The 23,716-nt window shown below is 36.6% G+C and overlaps 1 protein-coding gene and 1 long non-coding RNA gene across 2 annotated transcripts in view; one reads left to right on the top strand and one right to left on the bottom strand.

Moving 5' to 3' along the window:
• Window positions 1–293: 293 nt before the first annotated feature.
• On the top strand, window positions 294–1,874 carry LOC130046670 (uncharacterized). Its single transcript, XR_008795664.1, has 2 exons — window positions 294–591; window positions 785–1,874. It is a non-coding gene; the product is annotated as an uncharacterized LOC130046670 (long non-coding RNA).
• A 17,512-nt stretch (window positions 1,875–19,386) lies between these two features.
• LOC125652782 (neuropeptide Y receptor type 6-like) overlaps window positions 19,387–23,716 on the bottom strand; it is a 9,006-nt gene continuing 4,676 nt past the window's right edge. Inside the window, exon 1 of the mRNA XM_056139184.1 lies at window positions 19,387–23,716. This exon is cut by the window's right edge and continues 4,676 nt beyond it. Within this exon, the coding sequence (XP_055995159.1) occupies window positions 19,429–20,499 (1,071 nt within the window). The 5' untranslated portion in view covers window positions 20,500–23,716 and the 3' untranslated portion in view covers window positions 19,387–19,428.

The following is a 23,716-nucleotide window of genomic DNA, read 5'->3' as shown; positions in this document are numbered from 1 at the left end:
CTTTGATTTATTATAGTAAACACTTTGAGTTACTATAGTAAACACTTTGATTTATTATAGTAAACACTTTGATTTATTATAGTAAACACTTTGATTTATTATAGTAAACACTTTGATTTATTATAGTAAACACTTTGATTTATTATAGTAAACACTTTGATTTATTATAGTAGACACTTTGATTTATTATAGTAAACACTTTGATTTATTATAGTAAATCCTTTGATTTACTACATTAACAACTTTAATACTTTGACTTATTGAGTAAAAATCATAAAAGATTATATCTTGAATGAAGTTTGTGATATTTTGATAATCAAGATACCTATCTACCTAGTCCTTGTTGCGCCCGTGAGCACATAGGGCAAGGACTAGTTTCGTCCACTCCTCTCTGTCTTTAGCAGTCTTTTCAATTTCATCCCAGGTCATGCCAACCTCTCTCATTTCTGTTTCAACGGTCCTCCTCCAGGTGGTCTTTGGATGGCCTTGCTTTTGTGTTTCCTTCTGGAGTCCATCGAAGTGAGACCCTAGTGATGTCATTGATGGGTTTCCTTAAGACATGCCCAATCCATCTCCAGCGATATTTCATAAGTATGGTGCGCATGTCTGAGGATTTTGTTCTTGCATGTAAATTCTCATTTGAGATTTTTTAGGCCAAAATATCTTGCAGATAATCAAGATAAGTAAAGTAAATATTTCAAGTAAAACTAAAATTGTGTTTTAATTCATGATTTCTTATCGTAAACTATGATTTAGAATTGTATTTTTGTTTTGGATATTAAAGCTGAAGAAATTTAACAGAAATTTAATGGGCCACCAACAAAGTAAAGAACCACAACGTTTCAGGTTTAGAGTGAAACCCGATACAAGGCAGGATATGTTCAATGATTTCTAGCCTTCAGATTGTGAGCATTACAAAATCGGAACTACGTTTTCTACAGATCATCACTTTGCCTGAAGCTGCATTGTTGTATGTTAGTATTTGTTTACATCTCAGTGACAGTGGTCAATCGAAGGTGATATGAATAAAAGCAATCACTGCGCAGTGCTGTTTGATATTGTGAGACTGGAACAATCACTGTGCAGTGCTGTTTGATATTGTGAGACTGGAACAATCACTGCGCAGTGATGTTTTGATATTGTGAGACTGGAACAATCACTGCACAGTGCTGTTTGACATTGTGAGACTGGAACAATCACTGCGCAGTGTCGTTTTGATATTGTGAGACTGGAATTATAGTAGGAGGAAACAGTGGAAAATGTAGGGCTGGACGTGAATTGCTTTCATGAGAAAATGATATCTCATTCGCTAAATAAACTTCTATATTGAGTTGTTCACAAAGATGTAGAAAGGAAAATCAAAGAAAAGAACACAGTGAATTCATACCATGTCAGTCCAGTGTGCACATTATTATCACCTGAAATTATCGAACCGGTCGCGGTGGTTCAATGGTTTGAGTGTTTGCTTAATGAGGTCGTGGGTTCGAGTCCCGCTTGTACCTAGGCCGCATCAAACCTATAGCGTAAAATCAAGTAGCGAATGCTCCTTCTCCAAACACTCAGCGTATAGAAGTGGGGATCGCAGGTTTTTCAGATTATAACTTAAAAAACGAGGCCCAGTGTCACATCAGGCTTCTTAAAAGTTTATGTTTTCTATTTGTTGTAAAGAAAAATGTGGACCGTACGTAGCTTTAATAATTTCATTAGAATAAAACTTGTTGTCGTGGTAATGTTCATTTGTTGAATCTTTCTCCACTTTATACATAGTAATATAAAAAATATTTATTCCTGTACATGTTGTATATGCAGTATTCTGTATTTTCCAACCTCCTGTCTGTAATATATAACTGTACATTTATGAGAATAAAGCATTGATTGATTGGCTTTGGCACGATAAAGAAACTTTATTGCTACAGCCCTAAACGTCATGGGTAGGTCCAAAATTGTGGCAATTCACCTACAAATAAATAACCAAATAATGTGTACATAAATATACATCGACTTTGAAAAAGCACGTGACGTGAACAGGGGGTCGTTGTGGAACACCATGGATGAATATTGCGTTCTTAAGGATCATAATATCATAAAAGTCATGCTACATCAGAGCTACAGAGACAGGGATTAATGAAGAGAAAGAGCTACAGAGACAGGGATTAATGAAGAGAAAGAGCTACAGAGACAGGGATTAATGAAGAGAAACATTGCAATAGTTCAAAATAACATCAGAGCTACAGAGACAGGGATTAATGAAGAGAAACATTGCAATAGTTCAAAATAACATCAGAGCTACAGAGACAGGGATTAATGAAGAGAAACATTGCAATAGTTCAAAATAACATCAGAGCTACCGAGACAGGGATTAATGAAGAGAAAGAGCTACAGAGACAGGGATTAATGAAGAGAAAGAGCTACAGAGACAGGGATTAATGAATAGAAAGAGCTACAGAGACAGGGATTAATGAAGAGAAACATTGCAATAGTTCAAAATAACATCTGGAATTAGACAAAGAAGTGTAGTATTTCATATTCTATTTCTCCTGTTGATCGACTGGATAATGAAAACATCAACGTCTGAAAGTCATGGTATTTAGTGGGGACAAATAGACATGGCTCGTGCGGATGACTTCAGCCTTTTTTCACACCTATAACCAATGAAAGGTGAAGATAACGAACAATGATCAATCTCATAACTCCTATAACCAATGCAACAAAAGACAAACGTTACCCGTAAGTGCCGAATTCTTAAAAGATTGTATGATTAATTGATTATTTAACTTTCCTCTCAAGAATGAGACGTGAAGAGCTGAAAAATTAGGGCCTATGCTCGGCGCTTATGGTCTTTGAGCAGGGAGGGGTCTTTATCGTGCCACTCATCTGTGACACGGGGCCTCGGATTTTCCGGTCTCATCCAAAGGACCGCCCTACTTAGTCGCCTCTTACGACAAGCAAGGAATACTGAGGACCTATTCTAATCCGGATCCCCACTTAAAAATTCTTAAAAGAAGATCTGTATATAAATTCAAAGTTGGTGATAGGACTTATGAAAAAGAAAACTAAGATTGCACAAATCAGATAAGTAGTTGAAAATGTAATATAATCAAATTATTTGGGTAGCACAATTAAAGCATAGAGGAGGGGATTGGGTATGGAAAATGTGGGACGTATGGAAACAAGAGTACCGCAAACGGTACATATGCTTACATAGGGTGTTTTTCTTGTGCTATAATTTGTATAACTTTGCTTCAGGTAGTATCAGCCATCATGAGGCTGTGACAAACTTTCATCTGAACAAAGGGTCTTAGCTTAAAAATCGAGATTTCCTCAAAATGGACCAAGTTCAACAACCTGTAATGTTTTTTCAAAAATGGAAGAAAATCAAAATCCTTCCCCCAGATGCACAACTTCAATACCCATACAAACATTCCACAAAATAAAATGGTCCTCTCTTAAAAACTGTGGGAGGAGTTGGGCGGACAAATTATGTACCCTCCATAGAATATTAATTTCCAAATAGACTAAGTTCAACAACCTGTAATTTTCTCAAAAATTGTAGAAAATCAAAATCCATCCCACATACACATCTTCAATACCCATACAAACACTCCACAAAATAAGAAGGCTCTCATTTGAGAACTGTGGGAGGAGTAGGGCAGACAAATTATGTACCCTCCATATAATAATTATTTCCAAATAAAGGGGCAAAACTTCTGGGAAAAGGTCGCAATGGATCAAAATTGTAGTATGATTTAGAGTGACCCGCAAAGAAGCTACACAGCAAGTTTCAGCATGATATGTGAAAGGGAAATGAAATTATAAAGAGAAAACCCCGAAAGGACGGACGGATGAACGGACGGACAGACGGACGGACGTACAGACATCGCTGTACCATAATATGTCCCGTCTAAAGACGAGCGTATAAAAATTATACAAATCTGGAGAAGCAAGAATATATCAATTAAGAATAAATAGCAGCAATATAAGATATGATCGTTATAAACAGAGAGAACGTGAACTCTGGGAATTTGAAGGACATTGCCTCAGAGGGATTAGGAACATCAGATGGCCTGAGCAGATATCCAACAGCGATAGACCTCGCGGAATGAACTAGGATAAAAAAACCTGCACGCGTTTTAAGAAACTGGCAGTCTTGTGAAACAAGAAGTCCATGGACAACATTGCTCACCTGAGTATGGAATTTTTCATCTTGATATATTCAAGAAATAAATTTCATTTCTAAAATACACAGTGGAATGGACTGCGATGCTTCAAACCAGCGTACTTCATAAAGCGCGTTGGCTACCTAGTTAATCCCAATAGCGGTTTTCGTATATAACCACAGTATACCGACTCTCTTACATCACACGTATCTAAATTTTAATCAATAAATAGGCATACATAGAAAAAAGAAGAAAGAATTATATCTTTATCTATAAATACACCAGGTTTACAACGACATTTTGCTCACTCCTCGATTCGGATTCGAAGTCTAAACTCCCTCGCAACAATCTACATGTAATCAGAACCATAGAAGAGAAATCAAAACTGCACAAGAGTTAGTCAATTTCATATATTTTTTAATTCAGAATAAAACATAAAAATTTATAAATACCACATAAATAAATTTTGGCATAATGGTCAGGGCTTGGTGGGAATGTTCAAAATATCGTTAAAGTATGTCCATTGTTTGGTTGTTGCGAGAGAGTTTAGATTTCTGAAGCGACGGATGAGAAGGAAAATCATTTCTGAGCTTAACCGTGCCGGAGAATAGGTTTGTTTGGGCGAATTTAATAATAAAATCAGACCCGAATAGAGGATGGGGTCAAAATATCGTTGCACACCTTGTGTATTTATATACATGTATTACATAGATAAGAATTTTTTTTCTATTTTTGTTTGTTAAAATTCAGATAGTGTGCTTACATATTCCCAATAACTGGTCGCTCGTGTCATGGCCACGTCAAATCTAAGACGTAAACGTAGGTATAGTGATTTCTCCTTCGCCAAACATTGCGCAAATGAAGGGTCTTTCAAAAACATTTAGGACTCTTCCACTCTCAAAGTGCAATTTTTCATTGAACTTATTCGTTGTGATAATCAGGTGACCGTTGAGGCCCATGGGCCTGTAGTGTTGTGAAATGTCAAGCATCAGCGAAGTATTGTGTATTTCGAGATCCATAATTCTGAAAATCTGTTGTTTGTTAGAGTTGGTTTGGTACTGACCGTGAATTGATCAGGCGATATTAATTTCCAGCTATTATTTTTTTCTGGAGTGGACACAGCGTTTTTACGGGATTGCTTAGAATTAATGAACAACAAATGCTAATTCTTCGGGAACAGCATGAAAGGGGAAAGTGGAGGAGGAAATGAACCTTAAAAATTCATTTCATAATTGACGACAAGTGGGGGGAATGTTTCCATTATTTGAGGCTAATCATGTAGGGCATATTGGGAAGCTTGGATACATGAACTGTTCTACACATATTAAATATTGATATTCCGGAAGATTTCTTCTGGATTGAAAATACATTTCTGTCAGTTTGTGCCCTTTGAAGTTTGTACTACACAGCACGAAATGTTTGTGTCATAATTTGGACATAAGACATGTTACTCCTAAATTGAAATTCACATATTTAGGGATTATCAATGATTGTTGTATATTTACAGGATGGGTCATGAAAGACGAATGGAAAAGAAAAAATATATCGCCAGAAAAAAAGGTGTTTCGCGGATGTCATAAACTTGGTAGATCACAGTTAAGTTGATAAGTGCAGTCTGTTGCAATAACTGTCTAGATAAAAGCCAGTCAATCTTGATACTGCGCGTGTTGATTTTAAATGTGCGTTTTATTTTTGGATTATGTAATGTAAGTATAGCTACACCACGTGACAAACATTCGCGACCATTATCAGAGACATGCCTTCTCATGCAGATGATTACATGTTGTTGTTTTTTTTAAAAGAGGAAGGTTTCGGACGTTGATATTTTAAACAGCATTTCCAGATTAGTTAGTGATAATGCATGATGATTCGGAGTAAATCATGTTTATGACGGCCCAACTCAAGTGTAATCAACAAATATCTACAATTACTACCCATCTGTTCCTCACATCACCAAACATGAATGTGGAAAGTAACGCTTCCGTGTCCATTCTTCACAAAGATCGGACAGTTAGAATTATTAAATCATAAATGATCATTCTATTCACAACTTACGTTGCCATTCTTAATTGCTGATATGAAATAGATATACCTTTTAATATTTAGTTAAGATTATCGTTTCAACCTAATCAGCTTCCCCAATACCCATAATTCCGCGTATATTCACAATTACTGACATATCCATGAATGACCAATCATGACCCGTTTTACACTTTACACAAAGTCTAATTGAAGACATTAACAGCTATCCTCATTAGCAGACACTTATCACGGGCGCACTCCATTAACACGCCGATATTCCTGGCGTTGCTTTGTCGCTGTAAACGGCTAGCGATTGTTTAATTTGCTGCGTTCAAAAATTTATCGGGTATAGCTTCGAGCAGCCCTTCTAGAACCTCGCTATATATTGTAACATGATATAAATCATACTTACATTATAAAGATCTAGAAAGTTAGCTCCCTGACCTTCCTACCAGTTCTAGCTATGTATTTAAGACCATTTACCTAGCATTGCACTGAGAGAGAGAGAGAGAGAGAGAGAGAGAGAGAGAGAGAGAATAATGCGCCGCCTCTCCCAGAGTACCGGGGGTCAGGGTTCGATTCTCAGTTGAAACAGCACAGTCTGTGTTAAATATTGGCGCCTGGAACTTCTGGCACAACAGTTCAGTGGCCGTATACAACAGTAATGTCACGATGATTTAAAAAAAAAAATTCTTTCATAAGATTATAGTAAGTATGGTTCATCAACCATGAATATACTTTACATACTAAATTTTAAAATCCGCAACCGATCCAGCTATAGAGAGCATCAACTTTCAAACAAAACATTTATTTGCTATTTGCTCCTTTATTCTATTGCATGTTAAAGAAAGTATGATTTATGATAAACGGGATGATTTCAGCTTCTCCGTCGTCAACTTCCCATAATTATGTAGCAATATTCCATTATCACCTGCATATGGTGTTTATATCTCTCAACTGATTCTATACGCAAGAGCTTGTTCCAAGTATGATCAGTTTTCAAATCAAGGCAAGCTACTGACAAACAAGTAGATGGTGCAAGGGTTTCAACAGTCTCGTTTAAAGTCAGCATTTCGCAAATTCTATGGTCGTTATAACGACCTAGTTTGCCGATACAACCTATCATTAGGTAAAATGCTTCTGACGTGTTTCATACCGATTGTTAGGTCGTTCTTGGACCACCGATTTTGACTACGGATAACTCTGTTTACCTGATCAGGATATAGGGCTCACGGCGTGTGTGACCGGTTGACAGGGGATGCTTACTCTTCAGAGGCACCTGATCCCACCTCTGGTATGGTCCGTGTTTGCCCAGCTCTCTATTTTGTATTGCTTAAAAGAGTTATGAGATTGAGCACTGTTCGTTATCTTCACCTTTCATATTTTTGATATTTTTTTTAAATCAATCGGTATGTTGTTTACGTCCATTTTATAAACATGGCGAAGAAGCAGTCACTCTCTATGTGGACGTCTCAGGTTTGACGGGGTCCTGGGATCGATACTCCTCCCGTATAGAATTTCTCCCCGGGAAAATGGGCCCGTGTAAGATTTTCCCCCTAAAAATGAGCCCAGCGTAGAATTTCGTCTTAAGAATAATCAATCCGGGTTAATTTCTCCTAGGAAAAGTGCCCCAGTATAGAATTTCCATCCAAATGACAGCACGCATTTTCCTCCTATATTCTATATCTAGCTATCCTTTTCCGGTTCTATAACTAGAATTTACATATTGAATACAGTACAATATTATTTGTTTTATTTTTCAGAAGATTTGGAGCTGTTGTACTTGTAACGTTAGTCCATTTTAAAAGTCCACTTGTCACAAATATATTGTGTATAAATGATACATATTACTAATCAGAGTTATAGTTATCTGGTAAAACGTGGATACTCCAAAACCCAAACGTGTACAAATCAAAGTACTGAAAGACTCCAAAACTTAAACGTGTACAAAGTTATAGTTATCTGGCACAACGTGGATACTCCAAAACTCAAATGTGGACAAATCAAAGTACTGAAAGACTCCAAAACTTAAACGTGTACAAAGTTATAGTTATCTGGCACAACGTGGATACTCCAAAACTCAAATGTGGACAAAAAAGGATATTCTAGGCAAACAACACTACATTATGTCACTATCTAAGAATTCGTTCATGTTCTTGTACTGACAGTCAAAGTGGCGATTTATTATAATATTTTTTAAAAGAACATAATCATTTATATTTCATGAGGGTTTATTGAGTTTTATCTAATCAATATTTCATTCATAAACATTGAGCAGCAGGCATAGCCTATTTTAACCCTCACCCTTCCTTCCTCGTTTAGGGGCTATAATAGCATTTTTTAAAAGACTTTATCATCTGAAAGACAGAGGATACCCCAATTCAGATGAATAAAAAAAATTCTTAAGACACTTGATTCCTACTATTTGATCACACAAAAATTTATATTAATCATGCATGCAAATAATAATAATATGGATATTTTTAGGTGGATTTAATTTTTACACGATATGGTCAGCGAATTTCAATATAGATAATTAGTGTATCGATTTGAGGGAAATTCAAAAATTAAGCCTAAGAGTTATTCTATTGGAAATTTTTGTGATAAATGAATGTGTTTTAACAAAAGTAAAACCTAAGCAAAAATGGTTTGGGTCTTTTTCTCTCGATTTTTATACCATACTTTTTCAAATATAGGCATGCATTTCCTGAAATTTTACACACAGTGGTGCATTGATATAGTTTTTGCATTTTCTGTATTTCTTTACACGAGACTTATCATCACATACTTCATAATTTGTGTTATCTAATTACAAGTGCTTGTAGCGCTAGATGAAAGGACAGGCACAATATAATGTGAAGATCCAGGAAGAAGGGGAAATTCTAACCCGGGGCGTTATTTCCGCCCAGGGGGAAACTCTATCCTAACTTTGTTCATCACCATATACTGGCCCCCCCTCCCCCCCCCCCCCCCCCCCACACACACACACAGAGGACCCGGAACCGTTTTTCCGGGGGGGGTCCATACGGGGAGAATCTATGTTACAACCCCAGGACTTCCCGTTTGCGAAGCGAGTGTGATACACTGTTACCTCTAGGTTACCAAGGCCGATTTTAAGGGGGGGGGGGGTGAATGGACACATCATTTCAAGACCTGTACACTTACGTTTATTCTATTATGGAATATGATACTGATAATTCAAGTTTATTCCGAGTTAAGAGAGTCCTTGGCATCTGAGACTCAGAGTAACATTGGATGTAGTATATTTCTGCCAGTCTTTGGCCAAGACAGACACAAAGAAATGTACCGTGTACGTATTTATAGCACACCGGAAACATGTAACACGTGGTCGTTGTGGAAATGACAGGGTAGAACATCATACTACCCATAGTCCTCTGCGTCTCCGCACACAGAGATGCAAACGACCTCTGGCGGAAGTTTGGGTAGAACATTATCAGAAGCATCCAGAAGGTTACGTCAATCGAATCACCTTGTCCTTTTCCCTCCAATGAGTGAAAAAGACTTCTCTGGATGAAATTAAAATGGCTGAGTGTAATCCAAAAAGCTTTTGTTTGCATACTTTAAAACCCCATTGTTCGCTCCTAAAGAGGAAAAGAATGAAAATTGCAATAGCAGAGCGATACGGAATATTGGTACATATACCATTATTTCGTCTGTGATTTCATCGAGGTTTTAACATCAATCAACATAAACAAGCAAACCTAACTATGAAATGGTGAGATTAGGCACGTAGCATCGTTTTTGAATGGTGCAGGCGGAGAAAAGGTTGACTTCATATTCATATGAAAATTCTGAAGATCAAAAAAAAAGTTCTACAAAATGATAAAACGAGGAAGGGGGTGTCCTACCTTCAGTGCACTCAGTACATGAATTCAATTCATCCATTTAACTTTACATTTCCACTACCATTCACCCCTACGGATAAATAGTGACCAGCCAATAATTCGATCTTCGCATGTAGAAATGTAACAATAACGGGATAAGGACATTTTCAAAAAGGGAACAGGTCCTTCTGTTGCTACGTGCCTGGAAATTGATGCAGACAATGGGATGTTAATGATATAATTACATAGCAGGCAGCTGTCACAATGACTTAATCAAACCGAGTAAACATCCACGTGCGGTACACGATATACCCGTTACAATGATTCTATTTGTGCTGCCTTCCCGCTACCTAATATTGGAAAAATCTTATTACTCATGTTTTTGGTACTCCGATATTCACTTGTAAAACATATCAGTGAATTGCCCATATGACGCAAAATTTTCATAACTTCTTTTGCTGAAGAGTTCCAAAATGTTATAGTCCGATATTCCATATCCCAGGATATATCGATATATATTATTGCTCTGAAACTGTCAGGCAGGAAATAATCAAAAAGCATTTCGTATTTTCATTTCTATGTCAGATAAGAACCTCGGGGAAAGATACATGTACATGTAGAATGGGTCATGAAAGGCAAACACAAGGTATTAATTGTGTACGTAATAAAGTGGCTAAGTTTATATAAAGAGGGTCTCTAAATAATTTGCAAATTTGCTGGTCAGCAGATTCGGTGTTTTTATATTTAGATGAAAATCTTCCTGGTATCCTCATCGATTACATGTACTTACTTCATTTCAATACCCATGTGGACCTGGTTTGCAAATTTTCTCTCGCTTAGAATGAAAGCTTGTAGGCACGGAATATTTTTACATACCTCAAACTAGTACATCTTGTGCGGAATGGGTTGAAAAGTTCCCATGAGTGCAATTTTTTCTTATAAATTAATCAAGAAACACTTGTGCTTTGTCATAAGATTCAGTAATCGTTCAAACATTAAAAGAGGGGATTTGTTCTTGTCAAATTGGTTTGAACGTATTTTATTGTACTATAATGCATTCAAAGTGATCGGGCACAAGTTCTAAAAACTTAGACCGCCCTCTCCCTATATACATGATAATAACATAAATACAAAGTCTTTCATAATATGCATGATAATTAATTAAGACGCACGCATACACACACACAGACACACAGATATATATATATATATATATATATATATATATAAGCACTAAGTTTCAACAACACCCGATACCTAAAAAGTGTCGGATCCACAACATGGATACAAATACAAAAACTTATACAAAGCACTAAAATGACCAACGACACGAACAACCAGATTTTAGATCAGCTCTTTGGACGAATAAGGCATATCCTCATTCGCTCCACTTTTAACATTGATTGGTAAGCCTAAAATCCAAAAAACATGTAGTCTGCGTTGTAGATTAGTGTAATTGTAGTGCTAAATGTATTTATATGTAGTTTGCCACATTATGTAATTCTTTTCGTTTGTCCTGAAGAAGGGACGGGTCGTCTCGAAAATTTAACAATCTGGTTGTTCGTGTCGTTGGTCATTTTAGTGCTTTGTACACACACACACACACACACATAAGCACGAAAACCCAACCACACCCTACTTTCTTAAATTGTCGGATCTAAGAAGTTACAAGGCCAGTAAAAAAAATATATAAAAGCACTGTTAAGGCCACGACACTGTTGATTATTTAAAACTCAAATTTTCGATGCAACCTGCGTCTTTATCAAGAGACATATATTACATAAACAAATAACACATACCACGAAAAAACGACAAGTATCAATAATCTATATTGTTAACAAGAATGATACACTGTTGTACTGAATGAGAAAAATGGTTTCGTTGTGGTAACAGGGGACAGTTTCGCACTATAGGCCCGTTCAACTTTTTAAAACAAAATGGAAATACCCCATATTTGAAGTGATATTACATGTGTAAAAATGTATACAATAATTTTAGGATGCATGTCAAATGTAGCTGAGTGCTTAATAAAAATGTTGATATACAACATGTAGGTGTCACCATGATTCCTAGCATATAGATGGGTGCAAATACGAAACTAAGACACGTGGTCAGTTGCTGAAGAAATTCCGTTGAAAAACATGCATGGTCCAGCAAAGGGTCTGTAGCTGAGAGGGAAGGTGGATGGCCCTATATAAAAGGTACATTTTTAAGAAGGGCAGATAGGGTTATTGATTGTGCGGTGTCTAAATCCCCATGCTTGGTACTGTGATGGTGTGGGGGTGGTGCGGATTAGCCCAAATGAGAGAAAATCAGAGCAAAAAGGGGGCACTTGCTCAGAGCATGTTTAGTGCACCAGCACCAGTATGAATAGATTACATGTAATTTAGGGTAATAATTTATTAACTACACCAATATGAAATACAAGTATTGACATAAAAGGGAAATATGATTTTTCATTAGTCTGTCATAATCTGACTTTGATGTATACATCCTATCCACATGTTTCAGAACCAAAGAAACTGTCCCCTGCCACCTGTAAGCGTGTTTGCTGACGATGATGTAGAGAGTTTGTAGCAGGGTCGGGATGAAAATAGAATTATTTTTCAAAATTAGAAATCAGACGAGGGAAAACTTCCAAAACAATGTGATATGAGTTGGATATGAGTTTAGTTGATTCACCATTGGGTATGAGTTTAGTTGATCTACCCTTTGATATGAGTTTAGTTGATCTACCCTTTGGTATGAGTTTAGTTGATCTACCCTTTGATATGAGTTTAGTTGATCTACCCTTTGATATGAGTTTAGTTGATCTACCCTTTGATATGAGTTTAGTTGATCTACCCTTTGATATGAGTTTAGTTGATCTACCCTTTGATATGAGTTTAGTTGATCTACCCTTTGATATGAGTTTAGTTGATCTACCCTTTGATATGAGTTTAGTTGATCTACCCTTTGATATGAGTTTAGTTGATCTACCCTTTGATATGAGTTTAGTTGATCTACCCTTAGATAGGACTGTAGTTTGCTATATATGTCGATCTTCTCTAGTGTAATGCCCCAGTTTTCTTCTTCAGTCACAATTTATGGTGTATAGAAATATTACTGATTCTGTTTACGCAATAATGCAGTATGATACGATTATCTGACAGTTGGAACATGATTTCACAAGTCCTCGACCTTTGACTTTACACATTTAAAGCATAAATACTACTAGATCCTCCTTGAATAAAAATATGTGTGTTTAAAGTTTACTAACAATCCAATGATTATACGTATAAGTTTTAGTTACCCTTATACAAGTGGTGAATCTTGGAGGACTGTTTTACTAACAATGGGTATAATTGTTGTGCAGTCAAGTTTACTTGCTACTAATATAAATTCACAGTGGATATACCAAGCATGTGTGTACTGACACCAAGATTAAAAACACACGACTGTCTATTAGCAGATTTCATCTTAACAACTGACAACAATGACATAATTTACATATTATGTACATGTAATTCCCAATTAAACCCTATTCCAGGACATTACCTCACCATTGTCAAAGTTGTCTACATCCATGGAATGTGCTCATTATGGCAGTTCGGAACCCGATGAGCAGCAACCCCAAGGCCAATTTTAAACAGTCAGTGTTAACTCGACATTCAAGAAAGCAAAAACTTGAACGTCACGTGGAGGAAACAGTTATCTGCTTACTTTAAAGTGAACACTGTTCAAAACTACCGTCATAGTGGTCATCAAATTCCCGCCACTTTTGATATAAGTTTGGATAAACCTCATGTCCCCAATGTGAAAAAAAATCTTTAATAGCTGCACAGTGTTAAGATACCTCTGATAGGTGCAATTCATCTGGTGGAAAACTCATTTTACCGCTATCTTATCATATAGTTTATGTCCTATATCTTATATCTCGTATTCATTGTAACACCACCCCCTTTTGGATTACTTTTGCAGCCACAAAATTATTCATCTTTTGTGCAACTGATTTATTGCCTATGTATTTTTAGAATCTAAACGTTTTTTACTTTTATTTTCGCAGTTTGTTTCACGTCCTGTAGAGAATTTTAGAATTTTTCACTCGGATTGAGACGTCACCAGCTAACGGCAAAGCTTAGACCAGAATTTAGACCTATGCCCACAGATACCCAAAAGACCTGTGACTTGGCGAAGGAGCAATATTTGGTCTGCCAAAATGATGGCACGAGCGGTGCGCGAACCGCAATTCGATCGCTTTGACCATTGAGCTGCTGTGACCGGTAGTAGCTGTTGTATCATAGTTTGGCTATTCTCTTTAGAGAAGTCATCGATGAAGGCTATGCCTCTCGACTTCTCTAAAGAGAATATCGTTTGGCATGCTTTCTTTTGTTACAAGTGTGGGTTATCTGTACATAACCAACAATATTATATGGGATAACTACTATTTAACAAATGTTTTCTACCTAGGCTCATATGTAATGTGCTGAATTCAATCGGTCTCACAATGTAGTATCAAATATCATATGTATGATTGAATAATATCGACTTTTTTTTCATTGGTTAAGAATCAACAAACTAGAAAAAAAATTAGAACGTTATGTTCACCTGCACGTGCATTTGAGGTAATATAATTTTTGATTTCTCCAACATCGCGGACCAAAATGAAATTGAAAATTTTGAAAATTCATACAATTGGTTGTTACTTTTGGTCGTTCAATGAAACCTCACATCTCTATTCATTTTCGACTAGATGTAAAGAAAGGGTGACTTAATCATGACTTAATCAGCCGTGTCACTTTCGATTTATGTCATTAATTACCAGAAACTGACCTTAGAAAATGTATAATGCTTGGTTTTCCAAGTGACACACTTGCTTGATGCAGTCTTGTCCCTTTAATTTTCAAGTAAGTAGGCGGTTCGTCATCTCGCATATTTTCAATGTGTGTTAAATTAAATCTGTATCGTTTTCTAGCTTCTAGTAGCCGGTTTCGACGTTTTGTCTTATTCAATCATAATATTATTATAAAATGATAATTAACATTTTTTAGATGAATATGATGCTCTATAAGCTACTGTGAAATACAATATTCACCGGAAGGCAAAATGAATATTGTATTTCTCAGGTCGCTAAAACATCGTATTGACCTCAAAATGTCAATAATTGTATAACCCATAGTACACTCTAGCTCACATTGTAGTCACGTGTTACAAACTGTACATCCGGTACATTATATACATAGAAATAAAGATAGAACAGTAGTTAAAACTAGACAAAGGGGGTGTGATTCTTTACAACTCAGAATATCGACATATGTATGTAAAACTTATACGGTACCAATTTTGATGCACCAGATGCGCATTTCGACAAATAATGTCTCTTCAGTGATGCTCCACCGAAATGTTTGAAATCCGAAATAACTATGAAGTTTTAGAGCTAAATATAGTCAAAAATAGCGTGCCAAAAAAGTGGAGCCAACTTCGTCCAAGGATGCTTGACAGTATAATACAAGGTCACAATAGAGCTACAAATTAGAATCAAAATAGTTGTGAAGATATGTAAATTTTAATCTGTTATACATTGGGGTATTTCCTAAGAATCCAGGCATTTCATTCCATAAAACTACTGCAGATATTTTTCAAATATTCTGTTCTTGTTGTTGGAATAAACAGTGATTCTTTAGAACTTGCGAGCTTTTGTTTATACGGCGAGAATTTGCCCACGAGTATGTACACTCATAAACAAAAATCCTCCACGGGCCCAAATTTTCAGGAAATATGTTTATCATAGCACATCAAATGGTGGGGGGGGGGGGGGATATGGGTTCAAACGTCAGGTGGATGTGATTTGTGTGCAAACTTAAATTTTCTTCGCGTTCGCAAGTGATTTTTGGAATAGTAAGTCACTCACTGCAATTTCTATTACTTTATCTATTTATAATGATATATTTCATAAGAATGGCTTCATACAGGAGAAAGAGAAGTTCTCCATATGTTTTAAACATTGCAATTACCGTGGGATGTTCCCATGAGTGTGAGATTGGAGGTAACACATCTCTTCATCACGCCATGAAATAGTTTGTTTTTGTTTATAAGGCCGGTCTTTTAATAGACAGTGAACTTGTAGTATTTCGTATAGTATGTATGTATGTACATTATGTATGTATGTATGTGTATATGTATGTATGTATTATTCACTATACCAATTCAAATAAATGCATCATGTTATTTAGCTGGACTGTGTGAAAGTAAATATGTGGTTTTGCATTCACGATTACATTTAGTCTTCCGAAAAATCAGAAAACTAAAAAAAATACTTATTTAATTTTTGATTTCATCGATTTGATGGGAAAATCGTATAATCAATAGTGGTTATCAATATGTAGTTGAGAGAATACGTGTAAATTACGTTATTATTCGCAACGGGAATGTGCACAATGAAACGCGCATGCGCATACACACACACACACACAGAGAGAGAGAGAGAGAGAGAGAGAGAGAGAGAGAGAGACTATTCATGAGTTTTTGTAGTAAGTGCAACAAAAACTCCCCAGATAATATCTGAAATTGATTTTTGGCGGTATATGAATACCATTCTGTGGGTATTGTGTTGTCCGTTTTAGAATTTGTAGAAAAGGACAGTGGTCTATGATCGATTTTCAAAGTTCGCAAGCGAACACAAAGACCTTACGTGGTTAATCGACATTTTGGCTTCTGTTTTGAATGTTGCATTCAATAGAAGTACAAAAATTGTGAACATATCAATACAATTCCAAGCAAAAATTGAATTCATTGCAGCTGAAAGTAATAACTGGTATGGTTGTAATGAAAACTCCGTGAAGATTTCTCTCCTTGTGTCAGGTCGACATGACGAGCTCGGAATATATTGTGGTCATTACTCGGACAGAGCTTCGCCCACATCTCAACAGCCATTGTTAATCATATTTGATGTGTTAATATTTATAATAATTAACAGAGAAAATGCGGATACAGACAGTCCGGGGAATCCGCGTACGTGTAGCAGAACTTGAATCGATAGCTGGAGAACGGGATACGGATTCGATCGGTTTTTTGCAAAGTTTTTTTTTTTTTAAATATTATTATCATTGTTTATGCAATCATGAATATATGATGTATATAACATTACCCGCGGAAGTAACTTCTCTATTTGAGTGTTTTATGGTTTCCTCAGAGATTCCTCCCTTAATTCAGTATTGGAGAAGATTAGTCCGTAGGAAGCTTGAGATGATGAAAGGATTCAGACGGTTTTCAGGTGTTAATTATTGTTTAAATAACTTATATATTAACCTTATACTGGAAGGGTAAAGGGTTCTTCCTGGAGTCAATAAATGCATTGAAGTGAACTTAATTACAACTGATGTTAGAAAATAAACACTGAGAGAGAGAGAGAGAGCAGGGGAAGAGAGGCAGACAGAGAGAGAGAAAGAGACCTAATTTAAAGATTTGAATAAACATGTTAACTAAAAACTTAGATTTGGAGAAACAGTTTATTATGTTATCCTTGCAGGCTGCAACACGATAAACGGCAGGCCACACAAGTTCACCTATCTCCAGAAATGCCGATCTCATACGTACTGATTACGTCACTGATGTCGAAGAGAGTGTGGGGTACATATAAGTGTAAATTGTCTGAATGCATCATCCTGAAATAGTTTCTTTCAGAATTTGACAGTATTGAAATATATATTGAATAAAAAATCATCAGTAAGCTACGATATACGCTTAGAGTGTTGCAGACCCGCAGTTGCCGTACCATTTGTAATTAGTTGGTGTACCGGTAATAATATCTTCATGTACAAATTTATATTTACATTCACTGAATCTTTTCTCTTATATTTCTTTTGAAATTGACATTGCTTTTAACATAGACCGCAAAAGAAATATAAGCGGAAGGATTTGCAACAAACAAGCTAGTTTAGTAGCACCGGTATGCATAATTATTACCAAATATGGAGCATCGTAAAGGTCAAGGGTGTATCGGATGTTCGGTTTAAAGTAACGAAATGGTCAACGATATATTTTATTACTCAGAATCTAGTTTATATATAAAAATATAAACAATAAAATGTATTACTTTGCTGCTTTGTCGGGTAATGAAGATAGCAGGAAAGGCGGGCTACGATTTCCTCTGCAATGCTAGCTGCCTTCATTACCCACTTCATTCGTGCCAACATCCCCAAGACCGACAGTATTCTCTCTCTCTCTCTCTCTCTCTCTCTCTCTCGAGAGAGAGAGAGAGAGAGAGAGAGAGAGAGAGAGAGAGAGAGAGAGAGAAGTGGACAGACATAGCCTACATACTTGGATGTGCCTGTCTACTCCTATAACGAGAATAAGACAAAGAGCAGACAAGACACGGCGTTAGTGAGGTGCGAATATTATTTATCTCACGTGTATCTAATTACATTAATACAACGTTTATTGTCATACAGAGTACTTATAATCTACAACACGTGAAGGATAAGGTGACAATCGATTTGTCGATCTGCATATTGTATAATGTATGAACGATTAAGAAGAAACTTGTTATAAAAAAATCGATTTATATTTCTCAGGATAAAAGGAAAATGGATTCAATTTTTGCGTATTTGATTGACGTCAATATATTGACTGGGATTGAGTAATTCAGTCGAGTTCAAGCAATCAGTTAAACCCAGACTTTCTTAGAAATCAACTGTAACTACAGAAATAAGTCAGATTATACCTTATGATCACCGGAAGTGGTGCAGATAACGTGTAGAGAGGGATGATGAGTGTGTTCGATTTGACAAGCACCAGATTCCAGTTTTATTCTGCCATAAGGACTTCATTACGATATGATACTTGTGATAAACATTAATAGTTTTATAAGTAACAAAAGAATCATTTCTAAAACATTAATCAAAATTAATCTGCAAATATAATTTTTCAATGAGCCCCGAGGGTCCATCAAGGACACCAGCGTTCGATCGTTGAATTACAGTTTGCTTAGACCTGTACCTAGGTGGGTGAGTGATCATCACGTGATGACATGCGTTTAACATCATGTATCATATCACACAACATATCATATTTTAAATAAAAATGTGTGATTTTCCCCCTTTATATGGCAACACGTTTTAAACGATTTTTTTCTGTGGATATTCTGATAAAATTCTATATTAATAAAGGTTTCACTTGAATACACAAGTTGACGATTTAAGTCGCGAGTTGTTTGTGTGTGCAGCGATATAAAATTGTTCTTTCCACTCGTCAAGATTTGTAAATTCATACCTTATCTTTTTATTTTCTTATTTTACCTTTATAAATTAACAAACCTTTTGGAAGATACACATCTAAAATACACACATGCACAAACATTTCGATGAGGAAAAAAAAAAGAAACATTACCTTGATGAAAAAATAATCTATATTCAAAGAAATGTTGATCACAATGCATAATTCCCTGAAATAAATTTACAAACTCCTTTTTTAAACAGACACGCACATCGTTTTCGGAAATCGGTGTTTAAGAATGAGTAAATGATCGGATTGATACAACAATTCAGGAGGTAGGACCGCAGAAACACCTGATACACCATCTTGGCGGGATCACTCAGACTCTGATAAAACATTGGGTGCAGAGTTCGATGTATGGCGATAACAAGGAACGGTAAAAACGTCAACACATACGCGAATGTCACCACTGAGAGGATGACCGTCGTCCGAACGCTTCGCTCGGCGGCGGCACAACAGGAAGCGGTTAGAATGGTTTCTCTACAATTGTTTTCCGGTGACATTTGGCGGGAAGATGTCTTTTTACGAAAACTCAGTTGACGTCGCACGGCAATTGCAACGCATGTGTAGAGAATGATGAATGACGTGAATGTTATCAAAGTTCCGACACCATGGATACCGAACAAAATTAGGGGGTACTTTGTGGGCACATAATAGTCCTCAATCTGGCACGTGAGTATCGAGAAGTTGATGCCGTGTGCAGACAGTCTGACCGTGTGCTTGCCGTACAAAACAAGGGCCGGCCATGTTATTGTCAAGGACACTACAATCAACCAGACGACGATGTGGCGGGCCGTGGATGACGTCATCACTGGTCGATGAGGACAACAGATTCTCTGGTAGCGGTCAACGGCTACTGCGATGAGTACCAGGGTGGAGATGGAGTTACACATGTAGGTCGTGAACCGAGACAGCTTACAGATAAAGCCCAGGTGAAACAACGAACTGTCCACCATTATGGTGATTTCCGTCGGCATGGTGATGACACAATTGATGAGGTCACACATAGCGAGAGACAAAATAAATATTCTAGAGGACATGTGCTTCCATTTCCAGTAATAAATAATCCACACGAGACTGTTACCGAAAAATCCCGAGATCATCAAAAGTACCGTGTACACAATTGCGGGGGTATAAATCCAAAATATATGTTGAGAAAATTCCTCCTCTGGGTAACGAACGTCCAGCGAACTGGAATTAAGGAATGTGTAGTTTGGGTCCATGCCTCCGAACAGTGAGTAGTGAGCGCTCGCCGCAGTTGTGTATACTAGACTAGTTAATAAAGCAGTCCATCATCACTTCAGGGTTAATTAATTTCCGCGCGAAGCTCCGCCACACGAATAGAGACTCTTTCAATGTATCAATTCTTAATCAGCCTGCATGTGAAGTTTGTTTAATAAACGGAATTAATTTGTAGTGTCTTCAGAAGCTGTTAATTGCTCAGTATTCCGTGTCATTAGATCGATCAGTCGCTCATAATATCACGAGAGAGCAGGCCTGAGAGAAGTGAAATGTGTATCACTGCGGCGGGTTTTATAGGAATCGCTGCTGCTGAATCCGACCGCAGCGCATGCGATATTTTGAATGATCCAATTGCATTAAATGGTGGCAGATTTTCTTTATATCATTTCAATGTACACTTGAGTTACAAAGAAATAAATATATTTGTTTCAATTTTTATATTGTTTAATTTGATGTACATGTATTTACATACGTATTTATCTGTGGATAATGTTCGTACGAATCTTGATGAATATATACTGTGGTACATGTATATCCGACAGAAACAAAGGATGTAAATTAAAATTTAAATTCATTTTTAAATGTACACTAGGGTATGAACAGCAACGCTTCACATCAGCTGGCGTAAATTCATGTCCTTTTGTATTTCCAAAAATGAAATTTCTTAAATATATCTTGTCCTGATGTTGCATAATACTGAACAATTACATGTTGAAGAGGACAAACAATGGTTTTATCGCACCACAGAAGAGCACATTATAGACCGAAGAAGAAATACAATGTCGATATAGAACTCGATCTTCATTGCTGTGATAAAATTTTGATTGATTGATTAATTGTTTTGCTGTTTTCCCGCCACACTCAACAATTTTTCAGTTATCTGGTGGCGCCCAGTTTTTTATTGGTGGAAGAGAGAACCCAGATACAATGTACCTGGGAAGAGACCACCGACCTTCCGAAAGTGAACTGAGAAACTTTCTCACTTACCGGCGCGATCGAGATTCGAACCCATGCCGACCAGAGGTGAGAGGCAGTGTGATTTTGAGCGCGATGCTCTAACCACTCGGCCACAATCCGCATTTTACATTTGTTTTCTAATATTTTGACCGACAGCAACCTGTATGTTATTTCATTCAGATCTATATTTGGGCATCTGAGGTTTACGATATTTAATAATTTACCACCTAATATCATTACTTGAGGGTTTTTTGAATTTTGTTTTTTCTGATTTACAATGGGAAAAACCTAAATATATACATGTTCCTTTAAGATCTCACCTCCAAAGTAAACTTGAGGTTATTGGGTTCATGATTTTAATCTTAATTTCCGGTTTATTATTTACACAGAACTTGCGCTTTACCTTCATGGACTAAATATATCATAATCAGAGGGCGTTATATCTAATCTCACCGTGGACGAATATTCGCAATTATTGCTACAGACCGATCAGTGTTTGGTTACCTTGACAAAAAGTTGAACCGTCAAGGTCATTCTTGATACGTGGTTCTTCTTACACCAGATTGATATTCATCAAGAGTCTAAATTCCTGCTTCCGTCAGATCAAATGTCATTCTAAAATCAAGGTTTTTTTTTTGTCTTATTTGCCTAATTCATGTTAGAATTCCCAAACTCATTGTCTTTACTCAGAAATCTGTACTGACCTTCACTCCTAGTGAAATCTCCAAGGTCAAGTTCAACTTGATTGACCAGGAAGGAAATGTTACAGTTTGTAAGTTAAGTGGAGCTCATTCGCAACACGCTGTATTTAATCCTACATATCTCTAAATCTACAAGACAGCCTAAGTTTGTAACTGAAATATGATATTAAATACACTCAAAGTTTTGCATTTGAACAAGGAATTTTGGAATTTTCTTTTCAGTGACCTTATCTTTAACTTGAAAAGATATAGGAACCCAGATCTTAGTGCAAGATACCATTCTTCCCACACGTAACATCGTTTTTAGGTGTGTGTGTGTGTGTGTGTGTGTGTGTGTGTGTGTGTGTGTGTGTGTGTGTGTGTTAGAAAGTTGCTTGTCATAAAATATTGAACGAACAAAAAAAATTAATAAACGCCCGATCTTCAAAATCCTACCTTACATTCTTCTTATTCACTTCTATTAGAAATTATACATACCTGTTCTTCAAAATTTTATTTACATACATAACTTTGTTTAATGTCCCTGTCGAGAATTTTAACTCATATGGTAACGTCACAGTTGCCGGTGAAGGGCTGCAAAATTTGGACCTATATGTTCGGCGCTTACGGCATTTGAGCAGGAAGGGATCTTTATCTTGCCACACCAGCTGTGACAGAGGCCTATGTTTTTGCGCGGTCTCATTCGAAGGATCGTTGCCTCTTATGACAAGCAAGGGGTACTGAAGACCTATTCTAACCAGGATCCCCATGGAGTATATGTGTATTTCAGAGAGAGAGAGAGAGGGGGGGGGAGAGAGAGAGGGGGGGGGTGTAGTAGTACCAAATACGAGGACACACATAGAGGAAAATGGCAGTACCAAATACGAGGATATATTTTGGAACTGCATATTTTCCTGCTATTTTCCATAATTATTTTGACTGTGTGATATCAACTCTTTCTATTGCATTGTGTATACCTTCTACAATAATGAAGTACCGTATTGAAATATACCAATACTTTTTTTTTTATATATATATTTAGAACTCTTATTAAGACAGATTTTAAATATTAACTGACTATTCCAGATTACTCAACACAACGTTCGATGAAACTGGTCTTTACAATTACTTAGCTCGATGAGAAGCTGTTATCGGCTGTCTGATATTTTGTTTATGGAGTTTCCTTAATTCTTCGATATTATCATGATTCATTGATTCCGATTCAAATTTCAACTTTGTCACACGACAAGTTTTACATAAAATGTTTATGAATCTAGGTTTACCACATCACCGCATGCGTTCCACGTCATTATGTTACAAAATATGTTTATGGCATGAAGAGCCATTCTTGTCCACAAACGACAAACAACTTTTGACAATAGACGATCCTGGTTGAACAGAGCTATATCGTAAATACTGTCCATGCTTTCTAATTCAGGCTCTTTGTTTTGTCAGTGAACGAAAAAGACTGTTCAAATGCCAATTAATATTAGTGTGATTTACAACAGAACATGCTTCCTCTCCGTATATATCTAGTATGTACACGATGCACTGCGGGGAA

The sequence above is a fragment of the Ostrea edulis genome, chromosome 5, assembly GCF_947568905.1.
Source record: "Ostrea edulis chromosome 5, xbOstEdul1.1, whole genome shotgun sequence".
NCBI lineage: Eukaryota > Metazoa > Mollusca > Bivalvia > Ostreida > Ostreidae > Ostrea > Ostrea edulis.
This window is presented reverse-complemented; position numbering and strand designations above follow the sequence as displayed.